General features: G+C 39.7%; 1 protein-coding gene across 4 annotated transcripts in view; it reads left to right on the top strand.

The window, feature by feature from the left end:
• mipol1 (mirror-image polydactyly 1) overlaps window positions 1-26,524 on the top strand; it is a 170,870-nt gene that overhangs the window by 78,405 nt on the left and 65,941 nt on the right. For all 4 annotated transcript variants that reach the window (XM_033027131.1, XM_033027128.1, XM_033027130.1 and 1 more), the window contains 3 exons: window positions 516-549; window positions 803-973; window positions 18,597-18,704. In XM_033027131.1, coding sequence (XP_032883022.1) covers window positions 516-549; window positions 803-973; window positions 18,597-18,704 — 313 coding nt within the window. The remainder of the gene's footprint in view (window positions 1-515; window positions 550-802; window positions 974-18,596; window positions 18,705-26,524) is intronic.

The following is a 26,524-nucleotide window of genomic DNA, read 5'->3' as shown; positions in this document are numbered from 1 at the left end:
AACCTCATTTATTTTAAAATATGACTGTATAAATCTGCATGTTAGACACACTTTATTTGTGTTGGAAGGTATCCTAGTAGAGTTTTGGTTTAGAATCCACGGTAGAAACACACATGCAAGCCTTTAGTGTAAATGCCAGAGTATTTTTATAAATGTGAAGTGAGACATTGCAATAGATTTATGAAGTCTTAGGGCAGGAGAGGCTAATGCCATGAGAGTGCTAGTATTGCCACCATAGCAGCTCTTCCTTCATCTCTGCACATATGAACAGTTGATCCCTGTAGTCATATATAACAGTAAATATTAATAACTTAACAGTCTGCAGACAGAGCTGAAGATATGGAACATTATTGGAGGATGGATAGAGCAGGTGGCACTTTAATATGTTTAGTGTCATGGTTGACTCTAAAGACTAGTAGAATGAAATTACTTGAGGTGGAAAGATTTAGGAAGTGAACTCATTTTGCTGCGCTAAGGAAATGCTACTGATTAGGCTCTCTGTGTCCCTTTTCTAGGTTGGAAAATATTAACCCTGAAGAAAATGACATGGTAAGCCATTCTCTAAGGAGAATTTTTAATGTCACGCTTATATCTTGGAGGCTTAGACACAATTGAGTTGGTTTCCAGAGTTAAGAAGTAAGAAAATATGAATTTGATACTGTAAAAATGTCCATCTCAGATGTTTTATAAAGCTAAATAATTATATTTGATGTACTTTTCCATGTAGCCATTAATTAATTCTAAACTTAGCAAAATCAAATGTTAAATTCGTGTGTAACTATCATGTAAATGTTATTGATAGACATTGCAGGAATTACTGAACCGAATCAACAATGCTGATACAAGGAGAGCAGTTGACAAGAATGGAGATTTAATTGTAGATCGAATTCACAAAGCCAGGGAGCGGAAGAAAAGAATAACTGCTGAAGAAATTAATGCAGTTGTTGAGGAAAGGGATGCAGCCTTATCAAGAGTGAGTATTTTTTATTCCTGCTCAGATGCTTTATATCTTTAATCAGTGACCTTTTCATCTTGTTATTTTCAAATAAAAGGACACAAAATAATAAAATTAAAATACATAAATTATTCAAATTCAAATCCAACATGAATTAATATTCATTATGATATGTGTCAATTCTCTGAGATTATTTCATCCAATGACTTTAAAACAATCATGAATGACCATGTGTTGGTTGCAGAGCAAATTCTTATTTTTTGTGAAATCTTACATTTTTCAGTTTCTCCATTTTTAGGGAATTCTTTAGCATGCATGGAATATCTCATCCCCCTTGACCAATATGTTAACAGGATGGAGATGCAATGCTGTGGTTTCATACTTTTGTTGTGCATTTGTGTCATTAAGCTGGAAAGAGTGCTGTGAAGATTTATCAGGATGTTGCCAGGACTTGAGGGGTTGATCTATAGGAAAAGGTTGGGCAAGCTTGGACTCTATTCCATGGAGCACAGGAAGCTTAGGGTTGATATTAATAGAAATGTATAAAATCATGAGGGGAGTAGATAGGGTAAATACACAGTCTTTTTCTCAAAAACAACAGAGTGTTGCAGCTGGTGGCGTTGCTGCCTCACAATGCCAGTGATCAGGGTTCAATCCCGACCTTGGATACTGTCTGGAGTTTGTGCGTTGTTCCTGTGACCATGTGGCTTTCCTCTGGGTGCTCCAGTTTCTTTCCACATCCCAAGGATATGCGGCTTTGTCAGTTAATTATCATCTGTAAATTTCCCTTGATGTATGGAGAGTAGATGCGAAAGTGGGATAAGATAGAACTAGTGTGAATAGGTAATCATTGATCGGTACGGACCAAAAAGATACACAGAATGCTAGAGTAACTCAATGGGACACTGAAGAAGGGTCTCAACCCAAAATGTCACCCGTTCCTTCTCTCCAGAGATGCTACCTGTCCCGCTGAGTTACCCCAGCATTTTGTGTCAATCTTCGGTGTATACCAGCATCTGCAGTTCCTTCCGACACACATCGGTTGACCAGAAGGCCTGTTTCAAAGCTGCACCTATCAATCAATAAATCAAACAAAAAACTAGGGAACATTGGTTTAAGGTGAGAGGGAAATGAATTAGTAGGAAATTAGGGGCAACTCACACAGACGATGGGAGGTATATGGAGCGAGCTGCCAGAGGAAGTAATTGAGGCAAGTACAATAACAACATTTAAAAGACATTTGGACAGGTGCATGGATAGAAAAGATTTAAAGGGATATGGGCTAAATGCTGGCTTAGATGGAGCATCTTGGTTGGCATGGATGTCGGGCTGAAGGGCCTGTTTCCGTGCTGTATTTAGGACTCTACCAGCAAACGTGATGCAAGTAAACAAAGTGAAGTGAATGATCTTCCAGTAAAATGTACGCTTGATTTCCAGCAATGATAAGGAAGTATTTTTTAAGCTATTTCAGTTATTTCTCTGGAAGCCCAGGAAGTTGTTATCTGAAGTTTAAAGATTTGGAATGTACTATCATCCAGATTTGCCATTCACGTTAGCTGAGGAGGCACCAAGCGTATGGATGCTGCTTGTGTTTCCTGCTCCAAAATATTCCCTTCTGTGACCGAGTCTGAACTAGAACACAAAGGGATGCATTCTTGAAATAGCTGGGAGGATTATATCTTAAGGATTGTTGGGTCCCTAATGCATTTATATTTAGGTCATTTTTTTAAACTTCACCTAACCTAGTGTCAATTTGCCTCTGTAAATTCCAGTGCCATTTATTAGATTGCTGAGTAAACAGACAAACTTGTTGGAATCTGAACAAAAACAAATATTTAAATCTAACCTCAAATATTTGAAATTTTGCTGTGCATTCATATTCCTTTCCATCAAAATACACACACACACTGCTAAATATTGACATCTTGCTCCTTGAACATTATGCAACTAAATCTTGAGTTGTATTTATTTAGAGCTGTTAACAGATGTATCACCATATGACACTTTGATGATTTAACTGTTACTTTGCAAAACAAATGCAAAGAATATCAACCAATCTGCAGGGCCGAGCACTTCATTGCAGATGTGGCGATGAATGACAACGTTACTCAATGGAGGATTTTTTTTCCTGTCAAAATCATGAAAAATAGAAATACTATTGCATTCCTAGTTATGCTGCTTGTTATAATTTGGTTGAGTATATCTGACTATTCCAAAGTGACAAAAATGCTGTACTAAATAATTTCCTTCTATGAAATAGCTGGCCTCTTTAAAAACTATGGTTTCCTTGGTGATTTATCCTGCATAGTCAGTGGATTTGGGGCATGTAAATTCATAAACTTCATTTTGGAGGAATCAGTAGCAAACTATTTAACCCACTAAGATACATACATGAGTTTATTGATAGATCTTTATAATTTGAACAGGATTTTGCAAGTCTCATGTTGAAAGATGATCACTGAATTGTTTTTTTATTCCCACATTTGAGCAATCATGGTAGTTCCTTTGATTTGCTGGTGAAAATTGTTTGCATTCATGAAATCAGACAAGGCCATTGAGGAATATAAAGAAAAGTGAAAGAATTCAAGCAGGCGATTGGAAGGGCTAAAAGGGGACACAAAATGGTATTGGTGAGTTAAATTACAGAAAATCCCACATCTTTTTTTTACCAACATTAAAAGTAAGAGGCAGTAACCAGGGAGAAGGTAAGACCATAAAGGAGGGAATTTGTACTTGGAGTCTGGGAATGTAGCAGACGTACTAAAAGAGTACTTTGCAGCTGTTTTACCAAGGAGAAGGAAATTGAGAAAAGTATCAGTGTGGAGAGCACTAATATGCAAGGACAGTTTGGAATTAAGAAGGAGATAGTATTGGGACTTTGAAGAGCATTAAAGTGAATCCCCAAGACCTAATGGGATCTATCCCAGATTATTGAGAGAGGCAAGAGAGGAGATTGCGGGAGTCTTGACAAACATCTATGCGTCTTCTCAAACCACGGGGGGGGGGGGGGGGGGGGGGGGGGGGGGGGGAGGACTGGAGAGTAGCTAATGTTTCTTTATTTTGGAAGGGAACCAGAGGGGATGCAGGGAATTACAGGAAAATTAGCCTCAAATCAATGGTGGGGAAGCAATTGAAAAGATTTCCTCCTATTAGTCCTATTAGGGTCTTTTTACCCTTACAATTCCTTAGTTCTATCCATACTGACTCCACATCTTCTGATGCACAACGAGTAGAGCTGTGACTTTACACCTCCAGTAACAGGGTTGGGTTCCTGTCCTCGAGTGCTACCTTTGTCAAGTTTACACATTCTCCGTGTAACCACATAAGGTTTCTTGGAGGTTTCTTCTCCCATCCCAGGGGGTTGCAGGTTGATGGTTTAATTGGCCCTTGTAAAATGCTTGTCGTGTAGAGGTGAGTGATAAAATCTGGGGAAGTTTGGGGGAGGGGTGAATAAAATTGGATTTAGTTTGGATGAGTACTCAATGGTTAAAATGGGCAGAAAGGACTGTTCCTGGGCGAAACAACGCCATGACTCTATATTGCTTCCTCATCTCACGTCATTTGAATAATATGCAACCTTTCTGTTTTTCATTCCAAAGTGGATAAGTTCACATTTATTCATGTCACCTTTTTGCCTCTCACTCAATCTTTCTTGATCCTCTTGAAGCCGCTTTGTGTCCTCTACAAAAATTATAGTTCCACCCAGTTTTCAGCCATCTAGCCATCTTTGAAATGATACATTTTGTTCCTTCACCCAAATCGGTAAATGTGTTCTAAACAACGAGACCCATGTACTGATATCTGCAATACCCTAGCACTGATTCCTGCAGTACCCATGTAATTACTGCTGGCTATACCAAAAGAGATCCAGATATTCATACTTTGTGCTTTCAGCATCAGCTAATATTCAATCCATGCCAATGCATTATCTTAAATACCATGCACTTCAGTTTTGCATACTAACCTTTTGTACGAGATTTTATCAGAAGCTTTCTAAAAATCCAAATGCACCAGATCTTCTAATTCTCTCTTATCTTTGCTACTGATTATATCCTCAAAAACACACGGTTTTCATTTTATAAATCTATGTTGACTTTGTCTAATCCCAGTGATATTTCCTAAGTATCCTGTTATCTCATTCTTTTTCGTAACCTTTCACATTTCCACACAAGTGATTTTCTGCTAACCAGAGTAGTTCCTTGGTTTTTTTTCCTCTTTTTTCAATAATGTTAAAATTCCCACCCACCAATCTGCAGGAACTAGTTATAAAGCAAGGAAACTTTGGCCCAACATATCCATGCCAACCAAGTTGGAATTCTGGGCTATTCCCATTTGCCTGCATGTGACCCATAACCCTCTAAACCCTTCTTTGGTCCAAAAGTATTTCAAAAGTCTTAATTGTTTGAGTTTATATAGTTGCTTCTGGTAGTTCTTTCCAGATTTGGATTAACCTCTGAGTGAAAAGGTTGCCCCTGAGACTCCTCTTAAATATCTCTCCTCTCACCTTAAGTCTACTCTCTCTAGTTTTAGAATCCTCTACCCTGGGGAAAAATTCTGAGCATTCACTTTATCCATACCCCTCATGATTATATATATTTCTATGAGGTCACCCCTCTGAAAGGATTAGCCCATCTATATTTTCGTCCAAGTCATTTACATATAGTCACAAACAACTGATGTCCCAGCACTGATCCCTGTGAAACACCACTGGTCACAGACCTCTGCCCAGAGAACAGCCCTCCATCACTTCCCTCTGACTTGTATAGCAAGCCAATTTTAAATCCAGTCTACCAAGTTACTGTGGATCCTGTGTATTTTAATCTTCTGGATCACCTTACCATGGAGGACCTTGTCAAATGCCTTACTCAAGTCCATCCAAAGTAACAAGAATATGGAATATGAAGTTTAGGACGTAGTCCTAATGCCATTACACAGCTGGTGGGCAGATATTTCTCAGTGTCTGTTTCCTCATCTCCTACAACGCCTGTTTTTATATAATGTTTGGCTGGACATCCCTCTGTAAATAACATTCAAGAATGGCTAGCATTTCCAAAAGCCAAAATTCAAGGTTAGTTTAGTTTATTGCAATATATACTAAGTGTACTGTTTCCTTAATTGCACAAAGCTCTCAAAATACACAGTACAAATGATAATCATAGATATATCAATAAATATAGCCAAAAAATGCAAAACAACAGAATGGTGTGAAGACTGCAGTGCAATCTGAAGTAGTGCAAATACAAAAATGAAAATGCAACAACAAAATAAATTAATGAGGTGGAGTTCAGAGTAAGAGTACATGGCAGGAAGGGGCTGTGAAAGAGGTTATTGGTTTATCTGGTCTGAAAGCAGTGTGGAAGAACCTGTTTTTAAGTCTGGACACCAGGGCTATCAAGCTCCTGTATCCACTCAGAGGGTAGTAGAGAGGAAAGGGAATGGCCAGTTTGGCAGGCATCCTTGGCAATGCCTCCAGCCTTCTTGATGCAATGCACTGTGAACACAGACTATGAGATACCGTATTATCTGACCATCTATGTAAACTACTGTAGTCACCATTGACCCCAGAGGCAAAGCAGAGGTAAAGTAGTGAAGGTATGAAGGCCGATTGTTAGGAAGGATATGTCTGGGAACATTTTGTGTCCCGTGCTCAGCTTTGTGCAAAAGTTATATTTGCAAATATAGTTTAATGAAAAATATTTGTCAGTGATGCCACCTGAGGCCTTTGTGCTGCTCAGAGCCCATCCCACATAACGAGATGCTTCGCTGATGAAGAGAGTCAATTCATTTGATCCTCTGCATCCTGATAAAGTAAAGCAAGACTAGGCAGTAAGATAGGTGTGAGTTGATCCATCAAATCAGATCTCTAAAATAAAAAGTTATTCCTTTTCTTATGAATGTAACGATCTTAATTGCAATAGATTTTGGTGATTTTAATTTATTCCTTAGATTTTGGAGATACCACGCGGAAACTGGCCCTTTGGCCCACAGAGTCTGCGCCGACCATCGTTCACCCTGTACACTAGCACTGTCAACTACCAAAGCCAAGTAACCTACAAACCTGTACGTCTTTAGAGTGTGGGAAGAATTGGAGCACCAGGACAAAACCCAATGATCACCCATACAGTGGTTCTATCCTACACCCTAGGGACAATTTACAGGTCAATTAACCTACAAACCTGCTCGTCTTTGAGATGTGGGAGGAAACCAGAGAGCCCAGAGGAAATCCATGCGATCACAGGGAGAATGTACAAACTCCATACAGACAGCACCCGTAGTCAAGATTAAACTCGGGTCTCTTCGCTGTAAGGCAATGACTCAACCACTACACCACTGTGCTGCCCTATTTTGTAGAACTGTAGATTCTGTAGACATAACTTCCCAAACGAGGCGGTCCATAATTTGGTAAACAGTCAATAGCCTCAGAGAGAATCAAGAGTGTTTAATTGTCATTGTGCCGACAATGAACAATGGAAGTCTTGCTTGCAGCAGCTTAACAGACCCATAAACACATGGATAAATATATTTTTTTAACCCATAATTTAATAATGGTAATACTTGTGCAAAAAAAAAAAAAGAAACCTCTTGTGCAATTCAAGACAGTCCATAGATGTTGATAGTTGCTGAGGTTAGTGGCGTGTAGTGTTCAAGAGCCTGGTGGTTGCTGGGGAGTAGCTACTCTTGAACCTGTTTTTTGGGTTCCTGTGCCTTCTTCCCAATGGTCGAAGCGAAATGAGAGCCTGGCCATCATGTGGGTCTTTGATATTGGCTGCCTTTTTGAGATAGCATCTCCTACAGATCCATTGGATGGTGGGGCGGTCAGTACCTGCTATGGAAATTTCTGGGGTGACAAATATGGTGGGGAGTTACTAGACTTTGGTTTCTCAGGGAGGTGACAAAATTTATGGGTACAGCAGCCACCTTGTTAATTTGTTTGCCATATAACGAGCTGTAAATACAACAGGGATCCAAACTAAATAAGCAGAACCACTAAGCAGCAGTACCAGTACCTAATAAATATCACTGGCTCACTTGTTTGCCAAAATAATTAACTAAAAATGTACTTACTGTACCTTGTACAAATAAAGCTCCTGTTAGAGACAATCTGTGACGGGCCAGCCCAGGAAGCTTGCAATTCCTGGAACCACAGAACATTGAGCATGTGCTGACATTTGAACATATTCACTGGTTCATTGGTCGAATTATAATCACGTTGTTATCAATCCACTGGAGTTTGTTTGATTACTTTAGGGAATCTGAAAAGATTAGGAGTTGTCTTCATAATAATTTACTTATGCCTTTATGCTTCCCCAGAGATGATGTAGCTCAGGCACGTGTTCCTGATGGTGTAAACTGTACACCATCTGTGTCGGAGGGAGTGGGCCCTGTGGGCTATTTGGCATTTTCTTATACCACTTTTTATAATCTGTTCAAAGTCATGACCTTGTGAACCGATTTCATACACCAATTATGTTTTCATTGTGCAAACTACTGATATTCCTGTTTAACTAATTGTTAGCTTTGACAATCTGAAGTGTAGTGTGTTCCATACTATGATCATTAGCTGTCTATGAAATTATACTAAAGATTTATAATCATAATTAAGCTGATTCTTAGAAATAAAATAGTGAGGATGCAAGGAACAGCAGGTGCTGGTTTGTTTTAAAAAAGCCACAAAGTGCTGGAGTAACTCAGTGGGCCAGGCAGCATCTCTGGAGGACATGAATAGGTGACATTTTGGTTCAGGACCCACCAGACATATTTAAAGTAGTGCTTTAGTTTAAAGAATGTATTTACAGATTAAATGATCTTGCTGATATGAGGAAAGATTGAAAAGACGAGGCTTGTATTCACTGGAGTTTAGAAGGATGAGGGGAGATCTTATAGAAACATAAGATTATGAAAGGACTGGACAAGCTAAATGCAGGAAAAATGTTCCCAATGTTGGGCAAGTCCAGAACCAGGTGCCACAGTCTTAGAATAAAGGGGAGGTCATTTAAGACTGAGGTGAGAAAAAACGTTTTCACCCAGAGAGTTGTGAATTTATGGAATTCCCTGCCACAGAGGGCAGTGGAGGCCAAGTAACTGGATGGATTTAAGAGAGAGTTAGATAGAGCTCTAGGGGCTAGTGGAGTCAAGGGATACGGGGAGAAGGCAGGCACGGGTTATTGATAGGGGACGATCAGCCATGATCATAATGAATGGCGGTGCTGGCTCGAAGGGCCGAATGGCCTCCTCCTGCACCTATTTTCTATGTTTCTATGATATGAAGGGGGAAGACTGTTGGGGGTAATCACATAACATAAGATTAGTTAAGGAGCAGTATTAGGACAGGGATTTAGGAATTTAGATCGCATGGGATCCAAGGAGAGATTGCTAAATGGACAGAAAATTGGCCTCATGGATGGAAGCAGAGGGTGACGGTGCAAGGTTGCTTCTCGGACTGGAGGTCTGTGACTAGTGGTGTGCCTCAGGGTTCGGTGCTGGGCCCATTACTGTTTGTCATCTACATCAATGATTTGGATCAGGACATGCATGGCAAGATGAGCAAGTTTGCTGATGATACAAAAGTGGGTGGTTTTGCAGAGTGAAGATGGGTGTAAAAAATTGCAGCAGGATCAATTGGCCAGGTGGGCTGAGGAATGGTTGATCGAATACAGGAAAATGTGAAGTGTTGCATTTTGGGAATTCTAACATAGGCAGAACCTACACAGTGGATGGTATGAATGGAGTTTTGTAGAGCTGAGGGATCTAGGAGTGCAGGTGCATGATTCCTTGAAGGTCGAGTCACAGGTAGATAAGGTGATCAAAAAGAATTTTGGTACATTGGCATTCATCAGTCAGAATCTTGAGTATAGAAGTTGGGAGGTCATGTTGCAGTTGTATAAGACATTGGTAAGACTGCATTTAAAGTATTGTGTTCAGTTCTGACACCATGTTATAGGAAAAATGTTGTCAAGGTGGAAAGGGTACAGAGAAGATTTACGAGGATGTTGCCAGGACAAAATGGTCTGAGCTATAGGCAGACGTTGAGTCGGCTGGAGCGCAGGGGGATGAGTGGGTGATCTTATAGAGGTGTATAACATCATGATAGGAATAGATCAGATAGATGCACAGTCTCTTGCCCACAGTAGGTGAATCGAGGACCATAGGTTTAAGGTGAAGGGAAATGAGTGACACAGTTTAGGATGCCCTGAAACCTATTCCCGACAAAGAACGCACAAGTAATGCAGCTGGTTGAGTGCAGCTTCAACAGCACCTTAGAAGCTAAACACCATCAAGGTTCAAGAAATCCTTTTGAATGGCACCAATTCGCTATGCTATATATTCATTTTCTCCATCGCTGGCACACTATGTTGCAATATATACCATTTGTATAATGCAGTCCAGCAATTCCTCAAGTCTTCATGTTTTGAAGACTGAATATTTGTTAAACGTATATTTGAAAGTACCAAGTAGCTGCCCTCAGTGCAACACTTTTTTCCCTTCCCTGAATAAATTTGACATCAAATATGAAAGGACAAGGGCAAAGGTAATTTTAATGAATACATCTACATATGCACAAAGGGTTATATTTAAGTCCATGAAGAAAATTGGCATCTGGTCAAAGCATTTCTTCAATTAATAGCCAGCATCTTCTGTTTTGGGAATTCTGCTAACAGCAGACTGTGACATTTCACCCTTTTGTTGACATTTGGAATAGATGATAGGATTGCTCAAGAAATTTATTTTGATTTATTTCAATATATGTATTCAGTTTAAAACAAAGATTAAAGCCAGGAAAGATATTTTGAACAATTCATTCATTTCATCAGTACCAGTGAAAAGTAAAACCTCACCAATGCTTATGAGCACATTTTATGTAATGTCATCTGATCTCTCAATAATTAGAATATAATATAATGATACTGAATTAGTTGAAAATTTCATCCAATAAAACTATCTCTTGATATGTTGTAAGATTAAGTTTTCAATATATGAGTATAATTGAATATAAAAAGCAAAGTATTATTTATTACCTCCTATGCTATTCAAACATATGATTTAATTTTGAACAGTGCTTATCTATAAATATTATTTTTTCTCCTTTGGCTGTGCAACATTGAGGAATTAAATTGATGGTTATTAATAGCTATTGACCAAATAGGTTGATTCTGTTTCTCTCTTTATGGATGCTGCTCTACTCACTGTGGATCACTAGCTAATATAGAAACATTTCAGCAGTGTAACATCTATTGTTTCTAAATGACAAATGCTGATTGCTTCCAAGGTGGCGGCTGATTCCATGCATATTGATAGCAGGGGTTTATACTGGCTGCTTGGCTTGGTAGGGTATTATGTATGGTGTGCAATATGGGCAGCACAATACACATAATAAGTGAATCATGCACTGAATGCTGATTAATTTCTGCTAAAACATGCTTTGAATCAATTGGAATTATTGAATCATTTGATTTTTTTTTTTAAGTTGTCAGAGAGAGAAGCTTGTTGTCTCTATTCTGAGGTTCCTTCAAGAATCAAGTACTCTGTAGCTACTTAGTTATCTTTTTCATAGGAGAAAATGAGTGAATGCATTTAGAGCAGTACAAGCTACTGGAGCAAAGAAAATATGAGTGAGAAGGAGTTTGAACAGTAAGTTATATTCACCCAGCATGTTCAGGTTTGTCATTTTCATATCTGAATGTCAGAAAAATTGCAGAAATGATCTGCATTGTAGTAATGTTATGATCAGGAAACTATCACATAGATCGGCCACAACTCTAACCACAGAACAGGGTACGGGCCACTTTGCCAGTGGCTGCAAATTCCCTGATGGCCACAAACTTCTGTGCTAGGACTGGAAATACTTGCACCTCACTTTGGCAGAAAACTTTGTCAGAAAACAGAAATTGGAATGAACGTAGGACTTTGTTAGGAATCAGGATATCCATGGAGGCAACTGTAATTGACTACATATACTACATTGTGACGCAAATCCAGAGGTCTACATTATCCAAAAGGGATTCCACTTCTTCAGATCAGCTGTCTACCATGTAGGGCAAAGCATGATTTTGTACCAGTGACCATGACATCTTTCTTCTGTAGGAATAAGTTAATAATTCATGCTTGACCACGTGACAAAGAAATCTGTAAATCATAAAGCTTATGGACTGGGAACCAACCCACATTCATGAGGGAACATGTTTGTATTAAAAGCCAGATCCCGAAAGACAATATTGACAGCAAATCACTGGTCCCAAGACTGCTCTAGGAAAAACTTGGGTGAAACACCATAGGAATATCAACAATCTGCCAAAGTACATGCTTTTCACACCTCGCATGCACTTCAACACTTCAATCATTTTCAATTCCAAGGCACCTGTCACCCTATCTTTACCATGGACATCCAGTCCTTTTACACCTCCATTCCCCATCAGGAAACAAATTCACTTGGACTATCTCTTGACACCTTTCGCCCCTTTTTTTAAATCTCTCGGTCTCCATTATAATGGACAGAATACCAACTGATGTCTGCTATGAACCCACAGTTATCTTGACTGCACCTTATTCCACCCTGCAGCTTGAAGGGTGCTATTTTCTACTCTCAATTTTAGGTGACAAATTTGTCAAACACTTGCATTGTGTCTGCCAAAGCCTGCTGGGTCTCCCATTTGCTAACCATTTTAGCTACCCTCCCATTCCCATCCTGGCCTTTCTGTGAGGCCACACGCAAACTGGAGGAACAGCACCTTGTATTCCATTTGGGTAATTTATAACCCAACAATATGAACATTGAATTGTGCAATTTGAAGTAACCCCCCTCTCTCACCCTCCTGCATGTGCTGAAAGGCACACCAGACTTATTGCAAAGTTGGTCCATGCTTTTGTAGAACTCGTTGGTTTCCTGGCAAATCTGTCAATCTGCTACAGGTCTCACTCCATGTACCTTTTATTAAACTCTCTTTAACTGTTCTAATCTGAGGCCTCTGCAGTACCTTCCTTCGTACTCTTCACCAACTACTATCGGAGCATATTTCTGGAGGCCTTTCTGGTCTACCCCCTCCTGCAATCAGTCTGAAGAAGAGTCCCGACCAGAAATGGCATCTATCCATGTTCTCCAGGGATGTTGCCTAACCCACTGAGTTACTCCAACACTGTCATTTTTGCAAAGTTTTTAACGTAAACTTTATCACAATTACTCTATCACAATTTCAGGACTTTTTCAAATTGGATTTTGCCTAATCTTCCACCATTTGATTATAACTCATAATACTTTGATTATCACTCACCTTTTGCTCACTTGTTTTATTCAAGGATTAAACAGCTATATTATAAAACTTTCAAACATAATTGTAACCTTATTGAACTCTAGCTTTTGCTAATGAGTCACCTACAATCAACAAAGCACATTTCTTACTGGACTTCAGCCAACCAATACTGTTTGAGATTCTAGCTTGAGGGTGTAATACATTTCAATATTCTATACAGCCATTGTTTTTAAATGTACAAAAACATTTTGTATTGGCTTTAGGGGGTTATTAAGTCCTTGGGGTGGCCTGATACTATTTCAAAAACTTGCTTCTGTTCAGCAATGATTTTAAGTAAATTTAGTGTAGAACCATTGTTGATTTTTATTCTGAGACTTTTGTTGCTGTGTAGTCTTAGTGATGTGAAATATTAAAGGTCTAGTGTTCTAACTCGCACTTTTGTAAAATTAAGATTGTTAATATGAAAAGAGAAGAACATGACTTGAATCATGTTGAGACATGACTTAACTCATGCATTTACCTTTCTCCCAGCTCCCACAATGGCCATACCACTAAGAAAAATGTTTTATTCGTGATGAGTTTAAGATGAAAGAAGTTATTTTTCAAAATGTGGATTTTACATGTTGTTCGCAATTTAAGGTTTAGCCTTTATCTTGAAAGTTCAAAGGAATATTTTATGCCAAGATCAAAGTGGTTCTTTCCATGATTGGGTGGTTACAATTCTGTAAATATTTTTTAGCACCTCTCTAGACCATTCTTACAATGTGCAGATCAGATCATGTGAATCTTGTTGCATTTCATTTTATGTGCATTGTAAATTGTTTTTATAGATCTAATCTTGTTCAGTTTCATTTTTTCACTGAGCTTCCATTGTGTAATTTATTACTCACGGGAGAGATAAATACATGTACACTTCAGAATGTTGCTGGTCAGTTTGCGATATCTTCAACAATGAAAAATGTGCTAATAAGGGCGATAGATCCATTGCTGTAACTCACCATGAAACTCTTGGTTTGAAAATCTGAAAATACTTTTTTTTTCATCTCTAAAAGACCAAACACTTTCTGAAATTATTAGAAATGATCATTGCCCAATGATGTTTCTTTTAAATTTTGTTGATTCATATTAACAATCTTTATTTTGCTTGTACAAAGTGCATGTTAGAATGCTAGACATTTAAAGTTATGCATAACTATTACTAAGGATTAAATTTCAGTTTAATTTGAAAATAATTATTTTGGTATCTTCACATTGGGGTAAAAGGCATTTCGTGACTAACTGGAAAATTAAATGTGGATGTGAAAATTGACTGGCATTAAATGCAATCTCTGAAGCATTTCCTGATTGAGTTGGTATAGCATGAAATTCCATGTAGTTTTACACAAGTGGCTTTCTAAAATGTTATAGATCAACCACCCTGAAAGGGTATTTGAATAAAAGGTGCATAATGTAGCTCAATGTCATTATTTGTGTATGTGAAGCAGTTCATAAAGCAATTTTTAAAGATTTTATGGCACTACGTTTTGATGGCAATTTTCGAAGATGATTTGCGCTATGTTGCAAAAAATGTTCTTGGCTATTGATTTTTAATGAACTATATGCATTAAGTGTGATTTTCCTTGCCTCTTGTGACTGGAACGAGTAAAATTACCTAGTCCAATAGAGCTTTACTGCAAGCTAGCTGAAGACTAGGGCCTGCCATATTTATGTCTTAAATGAGCTTGTAACTGCTCCATCAAATTCAGCTGGTATTAGAGCAATTTTGAGGCTTTAAAAAAAAGTAGACCTAAATGTAAATTCATGTCAAAAATGTACTGCTGAACTCCTCTTTGCTTTGGATATGATGAACTTTATTTAAAAGGTATCAGCAAGATGTGGAGAATGGACATAATAATGTAATTCTTAGCAAAAATGCTATATTATGCTCCACCAGCCATAGTTATGATAACAATAGATTTATGCACCAATTCTAAACATGTGGAAATTATTTGGTTTATTGTTTGATGTCATGTACATCAATGATCTGGATGATGGTGTGGTAAATTGGATTAGTAAGTATGCAGATGATACTAAGATAGGTGGTGTTGTGGATAATTAAGTAGATTTTCAAAGTCTACAGAGAGATTTAGGCCATTTGGAAGAGTGGGCTGAAAGATGGCAGATGGAGTTTAATGCTGATAAGTGTGAGGTGCTACATCTTGGCAGGACAAATCAAAATAGGACGTACATGGTAAATGGTAGTGAATTGAGGAATGCAGTTGAACAGAGGGATCTAGGAATAACTGTGCACAGTTCCCTGAAGGTGGAATCTCATGTAGATAGGGTGGTAAAGAAAGCTTTTGGTGTGCTGGCCTTTATAAATCAGAGCATTGAGTATAGAAGTTGGGATGCAATGTTAAAATTGTACAAGGCATTGATGAGGCCAATTCTGGAGTATGGTGTACAATTTTGGTCGCCTAATTATAAGAAGGATGTCAACAAAATAGAGAGAGTGCAGAGGAGATTTACTAGAATGTTGCCTGTGTTTCAGCAACTAAGTTACAGAGAAAGGTTGAACAAGTTAGGTATTTATTCTTTGGAGCGCAGAAGGTTAAGGGGGGACTTGATAGAGGTCTTTAAAATGATGAGAGGGATAGACAGAGTTGACGTGGATAAGCGTTTCCCATTGAGAGTAGGGAAGATTCAAACAAGAGGACATGACTTGAGAATTAAGGGACAGAAGTTTAGGGGTAACATGAGGGGGAACTTCTTTACTCAGAGAGTGGTAGCTGTGTAGAATGAGCTTCCAGTGGAAGTGGTGGAGGCAGGTTCGATTTTATCATTTAAAAATAAATTGGATAGGTATATGGACGGGAAAGGAATGGAGGGTTATGGTCTGAGTGCAGGTAGATGGGACTAGGGGAGAATAAGTGTTCGGCACGGATTAGAAGGGCCGAGTTGGCCTGTTTCCGTGCTGTAATTGTTATATGGTTATATAGCAGTGTGCCACTTGTTGCATCCCCAGATAATTAATTTAACAAAGCTTTAGGACTCCTTTCAACCAGAAAGGATGCAACAGGATCTAAGTAACTTGCAAAAGTGGTTAAGTAAATGGCAGATGGAATGTAACTCTGATAAGCGTGAAATAAGTTAATAAGTTCATAAATCACAGGAGCAGAAGTAGACCATGCGGCCTGTCGAGTCCACATTGCCTATCAATCATGGCTGATCTATCTTTCCCTCTAAACCCCATTCTCCTGCCATCTCCCCATGACCCTTGACACCCTTATTAATCAAGTATCTGTCAATCTCCACTTTAAAAATACCCAATGATGGCATCCACAGCCGTCTATAGCAATGAATTCCACAGATTCACCACCCTCTGGCTAAAAAAAATCCCTCCTCATTTCATTTCTTCTGAGGCTATGCCCTGTGGTTCTCGACTCTCCCACTAGTTTAAACTTTCTCTCCACTTCCACACTCTCCAGGCCTTTCACTATTCGATGTTTCAATGAGGTCCCCCTCATCCTATTAAACTCCAGTGAGTACAGGTCCAGTGTCGTCAAACACTCATCATACATTAATTCAATCAGCCCCGGGATCATTCTCGTAAATCTCCTCTGGACCCTCTAATGCCACCACATCCTTCCTCAGATATGGGGCCCAAAATGGTTCACAATATTCTGCGGTCTGACAAGTGCTTTATAAAGCCTCAGCATTACAACCTTGTTTTTATATTCTGCTTCTCTCGAAATAAATGCTAACATTGCATTTGCCTTACTTACTACCGATTCAACTTGCAAATTAACCTTTTGGGAATCCTGCACCAGCACTCCCAAGTCCCTTGACCTCTGATTTATGAACCCCCTCCCCATTTAGAAAATTGTCTGCATCTTTATTTCTCCTATCAAAATGCATTACTGCACATTTTATCACACTTATTCCATCTTCCGCTTCTTTGCCCACTATCCCAACCTGCCTAAGTCGTTCTGCAGAGTCCATGCTTTCTCTTCACTACCTGCTCTTCCACCTGTCTTCATATCATCTGCAAACTTGTCCATAAAGTCTTCAATTCCCTCAACTAAATCATTACTATACAACGTGAAGAGTAGCGGCCCCAACACTAACCCCTGCGGAACACCACTGGTCACTGGCAGCCAACTAGATAAACCTCCTTTTATTCCCACTCTTTGCCTTTTGCCATTCATCCAGCGTTCTATGCATGCTAGTAACTTTCCTCCAATACCATGCACTCTTATATTATTTAACAGCCTTATCAAGGTCTTCTGAAAATCCAGGTAAATAACATCCACTGACTCTCCTTTGCTATTAAGCTCAAAGAATTCCGACAGATTTGTCAGGCAAGAAGCCCCATTCACAAAACCATGCTGAGTAAGTCCTATTTTTATCATATGCTTCTAAGTACTCTGAGACAGCAGGGAGATTAAATGACACGTGATGGTGCTGTTCTTAAATTAGAATTGTAATAGTATGTTTGGAGTAGGTGATTAAAGTGTGAAATACTACAGGACTGGGAGGAAACATTAATTTTGGAAATCGGACATAAAATTTAGAATATACTGATTATATGAATGGTAAATTCAGTGATGAGTCCTGGCGATTGTAACATGCCCTATCCAAACACGACTTGTTATTCCTTGAGTTTACTTCAGACTTGAAAAGAAGAGTAGGAGACTCTTTTGATAGATGTCAAAGTGGGAGTGGGATGAAGAATTAAAGTATCAACCAATTACAAATGTGGTCACTCTTCCAGATTGAATAAGGGTGTTCTGACACGGGGAGAACGTACAAACTCCATACCCGTAGTCAAGATCGAACCCGGGTCTCTACGCTGTAAAGGCAGCAACTCTGCCACTGTGCCGCCATGCCGCCATGCCACCCTGTCTTTAAATATGAGTTAAATGGCTATTAGAAAAACTATGTATGTCTAAAAACATGTTATTTTTATTCAAGTACATTTGTATTATTTTTCCTTGCAGGCAAAATGACTGCTGGTTAATCTGTGCAATTATAGCTTGAATGGGTTGCTTTAATATTGAGGTTGATGAAAGTATATTTTGAAGTGTACATGACATTTAAAGGATTGGTCTTGATTAATTTACTTGATCGCTAAATTTGTTCTGGGTGATACAAAAATGCAGCATATTTTACAAGAAAGTAGGTCTTCAGTAAAATACAGTCTATCTTTAAAATGAAAAATAAACATTTACGTGACAGCAGCTGAATAAGTTCATCTATCCATCAAATGTTTATGTAATCCTGTAAATAGTTTCATAATAAGATTTTAAAATTGGATAATGTAGGTTCTGGGAACTATATACTGCTATTGGATAATTTGATATTTTTAAATCACATTATGTTCCAGAAACTTAACATGATGCTTTATTTGTCCCCAGTGCAAACGAATGGAGGATGAGCTTTGTTTTTTGAAAGAGCAGAACCAGTCAATGGCTAATAACACAACACAGCCGACTGCTGAAAACAATCAAGAATCTGACTTGAAGGTAAATCTTTAGCACACTGAATAAAATTAGGCTTATAACCATGGGTGTCATCCCTGTCCTCCTGATATTTATTGTGTAAGTAACAGCACTAGTTATGGTGTTTGCTAACAATTCCTTCTTTAAACATGGGTTGTGGTACTCTCTCTTGGAATTTTCAACGTGTATTTAAACTTTTTGTGTTGAATATTAAATTGAAAAATAGATTAAATGGCACGGTTTCAGTATCTACATTAGATCACCTTGTTATCTTTGCTGGTTGCATATTTTTTGATTATTTAGAATTGAGATTATATTCATTTATTTTTCTCAAAATGTTTGAATTCAAGTTTGCAATTTAATATTGTTATTTTTATAGATCACATATGTTTTCAAAAACAGATACCTTTTCATTTTGAGATCTGTATTGATATACAGTAGGCTTGGTCATGAGGTAAATTATGTTCTGGAGCTTGCTATTCTAACAGCAAAATATAATTGGCTAATAAAGTACGATTATGATTATTATTATTATCTGGTTTTGCCTGGAACATACTGAATACCAAAGTATATCTGGTACTCAGTCACCGGAAACTGCATTGTTTTGTGCGAACAACTACCTGGATTTAGTTTAGTTTAACTTAGAGATACAGTGTGGAAACAGGCCCTTCAGTCCACCGAGTCCGTGCCGATTAGCGATCACCCTGTGCACTAGCACTGTCCTGCACACTAGGGACAATTTACTAATTTTACTGAATCTGTACTTCTTTGGAGTGTGCGAGGAAATCAGAGCACCCGAAAAAAATCTAATTTCTTTTGAATTGGTGCCAGGATATAGCTATATTAGGGAAGATGAACAAAAGGTGGGAGATATATGGAACTAGATGCCTGAAGAGGAAATTGAGGCAGATCCTATAACAAAATTTAAAAGATATTGGACAAGTAAGGAAGGAGATGTTTAGAGGGACATGGACAGGTGGAATTAGTGTAGATGGGGCAGCTTGGTTGGCATGTGCAAGTTTGGCCGAAGGGCATGTTTCAATGCTGTATAAATCTATAACTCTAATCCTATAATCTGCACCCACTTTAGATTCATATTTCCAGTTGCAACACTCCCAGCTACAGAAGAAATCTGGTCCTCAGGGACCAGAAGGGTGACCTATGTGTGGAGCAAAGAGATATGAGCGAGATCCCGAAAAAATAGTTATCATTGTTGTTTGTCTGGAAGGGCATAGGGGCTAGAAAGTTAAGGGAGGGGGTGTGCTGATGTTCTGGAGCATGGCTGTATCAGGAAGGATGAAGTGCAACAAAATTGGAGCACATATCAGACAGGGCCTTGAGTACAGTGTTGAGATGGCTTGTTGCAACTGGAATATTGTGCGCGGTTCTGGTCGTCATGGTAGGAAAAATATGATTAAGCTGGAAAACATTCACAAAAATGTTCCTGGGATGGAAGCACTTGTGTTATAAAGAGAGACTGGAAAGTCTGAGACTGTTTTTCCTAGACTAAAGGAGGCAGAGGTTGACCTTAAAAGCGGTTTATAAAATCATGAGAGGCATAGAAATGGCGGATTGGCGCAAGGTAGGGGAATCTAAAACTATAGGGCACAAGCTTAAGACAAAAGGGAAAGAATTGAAGAGGGCCAGAGAAGTTGGTTTTTCACACTTGGCTATAGATATATGGAATGAATGCCAGCGGAAGTGTTAGAATCAGGAACAATTGCAATGTTTCCAAAAAATTTGGAAAAGTTCATGGTTGGAAACTGTTTGGAGGCTATGGGCCAAACACAGGCAAAAAAAGACTATCTCAGGATGGGACCATAGTCATTATGGACATGTTGCGCCGAAGGGCTTATTCTCATGCTGTTTAGCTCTGACTTTCTGAACAGAGGGTATGATGCATGATATAGGAATAGTGATTACAAAGCCAAGGCTTATGTAAAACCAGCACAGTGGCACATCTGGTAGAGCTACTGCCTACAGCGTCAGAGATCCAGATTCAATCCTGACCTCGGATGCTGTGTTCGTGTGGAGTTTGCACGTTCTCCCTGTAATCACATGGGTTTCCTCAGGGTGCTCCCGTTTCCTCCCTGATCCTAAAACACATGCGGATCTGTAGGTTAATTGGCCTCTGTGAAAAGAAAAAAGGCCACATATGTGTAGGGTGTGGATGAGAAAGTGGGATAACATAGACCTAGTGTAAACGGGTGAGCAATAGTTTGTATGGTATCAGTGGGCTGAAGGGCCTGTATCTATGATGTATCTCTAAAGTGAACTAAAAGATTAAGTATAACTGAAGCTACAGGTAAAATAAGTTTATACAAATGTTGAAATTACTAAGGAAGAGGAATCACTGGATACGGATGCTGGTTTGTGGGAGTCTGCAGGGAGGCGGGCACTGGAAGGGCACAATCGCTATTTTTACTGTCAGGTAATTTAATTTGAAGTAACTAAAATAATTGGTGGATGTAAACAAAAACTGCAGCAAGGATATAAAATCTAGTGGAAATCTTTTGCAGAAGAACCGTGTCTTTGTAATTATGTTGAATTCATCCATCAGAAAATGTCAATGCAGATAAGCGCGAGGTGTTGTATTTTGGGACGTTGAACCAGGGCAGGAGCTGGCAGGCTTAGTGAAAGGTTGGACTCTGGGCAGCGCTGTAGAGCAGAGGGATCTAGGAGTGCAGGTACATGATTCAAGATTCAATATTGTCATGTGTCCCTGATAGGACAATGAAATTCTTGTTTTTCTTCAGCACAACAGAACATAGTAGGCATTGATTACAAAACAAATCAGTGTGTCCATATACCATTATATACGTATATACACACATCAATAAATAAACTGATAAAGTGCAAATACCAGATAATGGGCTATTAATGTTCAGAGTTTTGTCCGAGCCAAGTTTAATAGCCTGATGGCTGTGGGGAAGTAGATATTCCTGAACCTGGTCGTTGCAGTCTTCAGGCTCCTGTACCTTCTACCTGAAGGTAGCAGGGTGATGAGTGTGTGGCCAGGATGGCGTGGGCCCTTGATGATGCTGCCAGCCTTTTTGAGGCAGCGACTGCGATAGATCCCCTCGATTGAAGGGAGGTCAGAGCCGATGATGGACTGGACAGTGTTTACTACTTTTTGTAGTCTTTTCCTCTGCAGGGCGCTCAAGTTGCCGAACCAAGCCACGATGCAACCGGTCAGCATGCTTTCTACTGGGCACCTGTAGAAGTTAGAGGGAGGCCTCCTTGACAAACCGACTCTCCGTAATCTTCTCAGGAAGTAGAGGCGCTGATGTGCTTTCTTAATAATTGCATCAGTGTTCTCGGACCAGGAAAGTTCCTTGAAAGGGGTGACAGTTAGATAGGGTGGTGAAGAAGGTTTTTGGCACATTCGCCTTCATCAGTCAGTGTATTGAGTATAGAAGTTGGGATGTTATGTTTTAGTTGTACAAGATGTTGGTGAGGCCACATTTGGAGTATTATGTTCAACTATTGTCATCCTGCTATAGGAATGATGATTTTGTTTCCTTTTTAATGTTGCAACTTTTAAACAGTTATGAATGACCAAAGATTTTCCCCTCGGGGAACAGATGGCATATTATGTGTGGATAGGTAAAATAGATAATAAAATCATGAAAATTCTGGAACATAGAACTGTACAGCACAAGACCAGGCCCTTCGGCACACAATGTCCGCGCCGAACATGATGCAAAGATTCACTACCTATCCATGTACGTATCCAAAAGCCTCTTAAGTGCCTCTATCGTTTCCTCCTCAACCACCAACCCTGGCAGCGCATTACAGGCACTCGCCACTTTAGCTGGTAAGAGTGCAGAGAAGATTTACAAGGGTGTTGCCAGGACTTGAGGGCCTGAGCTATAGGAAGAGATTGGGCAGGCTCGGACCGCAGGAGGATGAAGGGTGATCTCGTAGAGGTGTAAAAGATCATGAGGGGAATGGAAAGGGCAGATTGAGTATTTTACCCAGAATAGGGGAATCAAGAACCAGAGGACATAGGTTTGAATTGAGAGGGGAAAGATTTAATAGGAACCTAAGGGGCGACTTTTTCACATGGAGAGTATATGGGACGAGCTGCCAGAGGAGGTAGTTGACGCAGGATTTATAACAATATTTAAAAGACATTTGGACGTGTATATGAAAAGGAAAGGTTTAGAGGGATATGGGCCAAGTGCGGGCAGTAGGATGAGTGGAGATGGGGTATGTTAGTTGGTATGGGCAAGTTGGTCTGAAGCGCCTGTTTCAATTCTGTATGACTTTATGACTCTAAGATCACAAATGCCAAGTACTTGGTTGTCTTCAGTCTTCTTTCAAAGCCTTTGTTTTGAAGCTATTCAGTCCTAAGGATTTGTCATATGGTTTCATCCTCTACTGTAAATATTAATGCAAAGTTGATATTAGGACTCAAAGGAAGGACAGACAGGAAGAGGTGAAGGAATATGGCGATGCTGATGGGCAAGTTTGTTTATTTCAATGCAAGGAGTATTATTGAGGAAGCAGATGAACTTACAGCCCAGATCAGTGCTTAGGATGATGATACACAAAAATGCTGGAGAAACTCAGCGGGTCCAGCAGCATCTATGGAGCAAAGGAAATAGGCAACGTTTCGGGCCAAAACCCTTCTTCAGACCTTCAATCTGAAGAAGGGTTTCGGCCCGAAACGTTGCCTATTTCCTTCGCTCCATAGATGCTGCTGCTGCACCCGCTGAGTTTCTCCAGCATTTTTGTGTAGCTTCGATTTTCCAGCATCTGCAGTTCCTTCTTAAACACTTAGGATGATGATGTTGTGGTCATTGTGGAAACGTGTCTTTGAGACACGACTGGCAGCTTAAGTTCTGAGGTTTTGTTGTTTGAGACATGATCGAGAGGGAGGCAAAATAGGTGTTGCACTACTAATCAGGGAGACCCTGACGGCAGTACAAAGAAAGGAGCGACCAGTCTAATAAGATTGTACTATATTACCCCCCCCCCCCCCCACCCCATAGCAAGCGGGATATAGAGGAACAGATATGTAGACACGTATCTGAAAGATGCCAAAGCAACAAGGTTGTCTCAGTGGGTACTTTATCTACCTCATTATTGACTGGGACTTACTCAGTGCCAAAGGCATGGGGCAGAATTTGTGAGGTGCATTCAAGAAGTTTCTTGAAACAGTATATGGATAGTCCAGCTGAGAAGGAAATATACTTGTCCTTGGGTTGGGAAATGAGCCTAGTCAGGCGACAGGTATTTCAGTAGAAGAGCATTTTGGGGATAGTGATCACAACTCCTTAGGGTTTAATGTGTAGGAAGAAACTGCAGATGCTGGTTTAACCGAAGGTAGACACAAAATGCTGGAGGCAGCATCTCTGGAGAGAAGGAATGGTTTCGGGTCGAGACCCTTCTTCAGACTGAGAGTCAGGGGAAAGGGAAACGAGTTATATAGATGGTGATGTAGAGAGATATAGAACAAATGAATGCATATCTTTATATACAAAAAAGTAACAATGATAAAGTAACAGGCCATTGTTAGCTGTTTGCTAGGTGAGAACGAGAAGCTGGTGCGACTTGGGTGGGAGAGGGATAGAGAGAGAGGGAATGCAGGGGTTACTTGAAGTTAGTGAAATCAATATTCATACCACCGGTTGCCCCATTCCAGGAAGGATGTAGAGGCTCTGGCAAGGGTGCAGAGGAGGTTCACCAGAATGTTGCCTGGATTAGGGGGTATTGGTTACAGAGTAAGGCTGGACAACTTGAATTGTTTTCTCTTGAATGCCAGGGGTTGAGGGGAGACTTAATAGAAGTTTATAACATTCTGAGAAGCATAAATATGGTAGACAGTCAGAACCTTTTTCCCAGGATGGAAAAGTCTAATCCTAGAGGGCATATCTTTAAGGTGAGAGGGGGAAATTTTAAACAAAATATGTGGGACATTTTTTTTACACAGAGGGTGGTAACGCACTGCCAGGGTTCGTGATTGAGGCAGATACGATAGTGGCATGTAAGAGCCTTTTGGATAGGCATATGGATAAGATGGGAATGGAGAGACATGGATTATGTGCCAATGGGTCTTGACATCATGTTCAGCATGGACATTGTGGGCCAAGGGGCCTAGTCTTGTGCTATACTGTTCTATGTTAGAATTTTCATAATTTTATTTATAATATTGCTATCCTTTTTAATAAGAGTTGAATGTGAAATATTTTAGACTGGAATCATTAAATTGTTTCTCACACAGTGGGTTATGAGGCTGTGGAATTCAATTTCACAGTTCATGATATAAGTACAGACATCATCATTCCATATTTGTGAAATATATATAAATAATTTTCATATCAATGAGCACAACGGAGAACCTTCATACCTTCTTTTTGTATAAGCCCTGTTGTAACATCAGAAAATGTGATAGGAAATTTGCACCCAAGGTCTAAAATCCCACTAAATCTTGTGCGGTTTGCTTTTAATATTATGGTTGTAGCAAATCATTAATGCACACATAACTTTAGTTAAGAGTCAAAAGTGTTTAATTGTCATATGTACCAACAACAGAACAATTACATTATTTTAATTGTCCTTAAGGAGAGGTTTGTGTCTCTCGAATGCATTCGGCCTATAATTTATGGGGAAATCATACATTATGTTTTAATGGTGGACAGAAAGGATAGACTGATGGGAAAGGGAGATAAATGGCTGGCGGGGCCAGGTGGATCCTGTTCTTGCCACCAAAGTGGATAACCTCACATTTATTCACATTATACTGCAAGCATGGCAGATGAAGTATAATGTGGATAAATGTGAGGTTATCCACTTTGGTGGCAAGAACAGGAAGGCAGATTATTTTCTGAATGGTGTCAGATTAGGAAAAGGGAAGGTGCAACGAGAGCTGGGTGTGCTTGTACATCACACTGAAAGTAAGCATGCAGGTACAGCAGGCAGTGAGGAAAGCTAATGGCCTTCATTGCGAGGGGATTTCAGTTTAGGGGCAAGGAGATCCTACTGCAGTTGTACAGGGCCCCGGTGAAACCGCATGTGGCGTATTGTGTGCAATATTGAGTATTGAGGGAGTGCAGCATAGGTTCACCAGGTTAATTCCCAGGATGGCAGGACTGACATATGATGAAAGAATGGATCGACTGGGCTTATATTCACTGGAATTTAGGATGAGAGAGGATCTTATAGAAACATTTTGGATTGGACAAGCTAGATGCAGGGAAAATGTTCCTGATGTCGGGGTAGTCCAGAACCAGGGGTCACAGTTTAAGAATGAGGGGTAGACCATTTAGGACTTGGATGAGGAAAAATTTCTTCACCCAGAGAGTTGTGAATCTGTAGAATTCTCTCCCACAGAAGGCAGTGGAAGCCAATTCACTGGATGTTTTCAAGAGAAAGTTAGATTTAGCTCTTAGGGCTAAAGGAATCAAGGGATATTGGGAAAAAGCAGGAATGGGGCACTGATTTTAGATGATCAGCCATGATCACATTGAATGGCGATGCTGGCTCGTTTCTATGTAGGTGCAACACCAGCACCTCACCTTACCTCAGAGGTTTCAAAGGTCTTTTATTGGCACATGTTCCAATTAAGGTACAGTGAGATGCGAAATACCATACGAAAAAAATACCCAACGAGACACACAAATACATAAAAGTTAACATAAACGTCCACCACAGCGAATTCCCCACATTCCTCACTGTGATGGAAGGCAAAAAAAGTCCAATTTTGTTCCTCTTTATTTCACCTGCGGTCAGGGCAGGCGAACCATCCGTCGGGGCCATCAAAGCTCCCGCAGCAGGCGGTCGAAGCTCCGGCGTCAAAGCGATCGAAACTCCCGCGCCGGGGCGGTCGAAACTCCCGC

The sequence above is a fragment of the Amblyraja radiata genome, chromosome 9, assembly GCF_010909765.2.
Source record: "Amblyraja radiata isolate CabotCenter1 chromosome 9, sAmbRad1.1.pri, whole genome shotgun sequence".
Lineage (NCBI taxonomy): Eukaryota > Metazoa > Chordata > Chondrichthyes > Rajiformes > Rajidae > Amblyraja > Amblyraja radiata.
The sequence above is the reverse complement of the archived record's forward strand: the minus strand, read 5'-3'. Positions and strand labels throughout refer to the sequence as shown.